The sequence below is a fragment of the Aptenodytes forsteri genome, unplaced genomic scaffold (assembly GCF_000699145.1).
Source record: "Aptenodytes forsteri isolate BGI_AS27 unplaced genomic scaffold, ASM69914v1 Scaffold126, whole genome shotgun sequence".
NCBI lineage: Eukaryota > Metazoa > Chordata > Aves > Sphenisciformes > Spheniscidae > Aptenodytes > Aptenodytes forsteri.
In genome coordinates this window covers 2249464-2249685 of record NW_008794599.1, presented here as the reverse complement: position 1 = coordinate 2249685, position 222 = coordinate 2249464, and the positions used below count along the sequence as shown (strand labels likewise).

The 222-nt window shown below is 64.9% G+C and overlaps 1 protein-coding gene across 1 annotated transcript in view; it reads right to left on the bottom strand.

Moving 5' to 3' along the window:
- The window catches only part of LOC103893786 (roundabout homolog 3), a 10922-nt gene that overhangs the window by 615 nt on the left and 10085 nt on the right, over positions 1-222 (bottom strand). Inside the window, exons 11-12 of the mRNA XM_019470382.1 lie at positions 174-186; positions 4-93 (exon numbers count right to left, since the gene is read on the bottom strand). Coding sequence (XP_019325927.1) covers positions 4-93; positions 174-186 — 103 coding nt within the window. The remainder of the gene's footprint in view (positions 1-3; positions 94-173; positions 187-222) is intronic.

Genomic DNA, 222 nt, shown 5'->3' with positions numbered 1-222 from the left:
CACCGCCCGCCTCGATGGTGCTGTAAACCGGCCCCTCACCAGCCCCCGCCCCAAATTGCTCTGTCTGGGCGATGTAACGGGTGATGCCGGCATCTGCGGAGGGTGGCCGGCACCGTCAGGGCTGACCATGACCCCCCCAATCCAAGCCACTCGTCCCCATGATGACCCCTCACCGTTGTAGTATCTCTCGGTGGTCCCCAAGCAACCGGTGGCACCAACCGA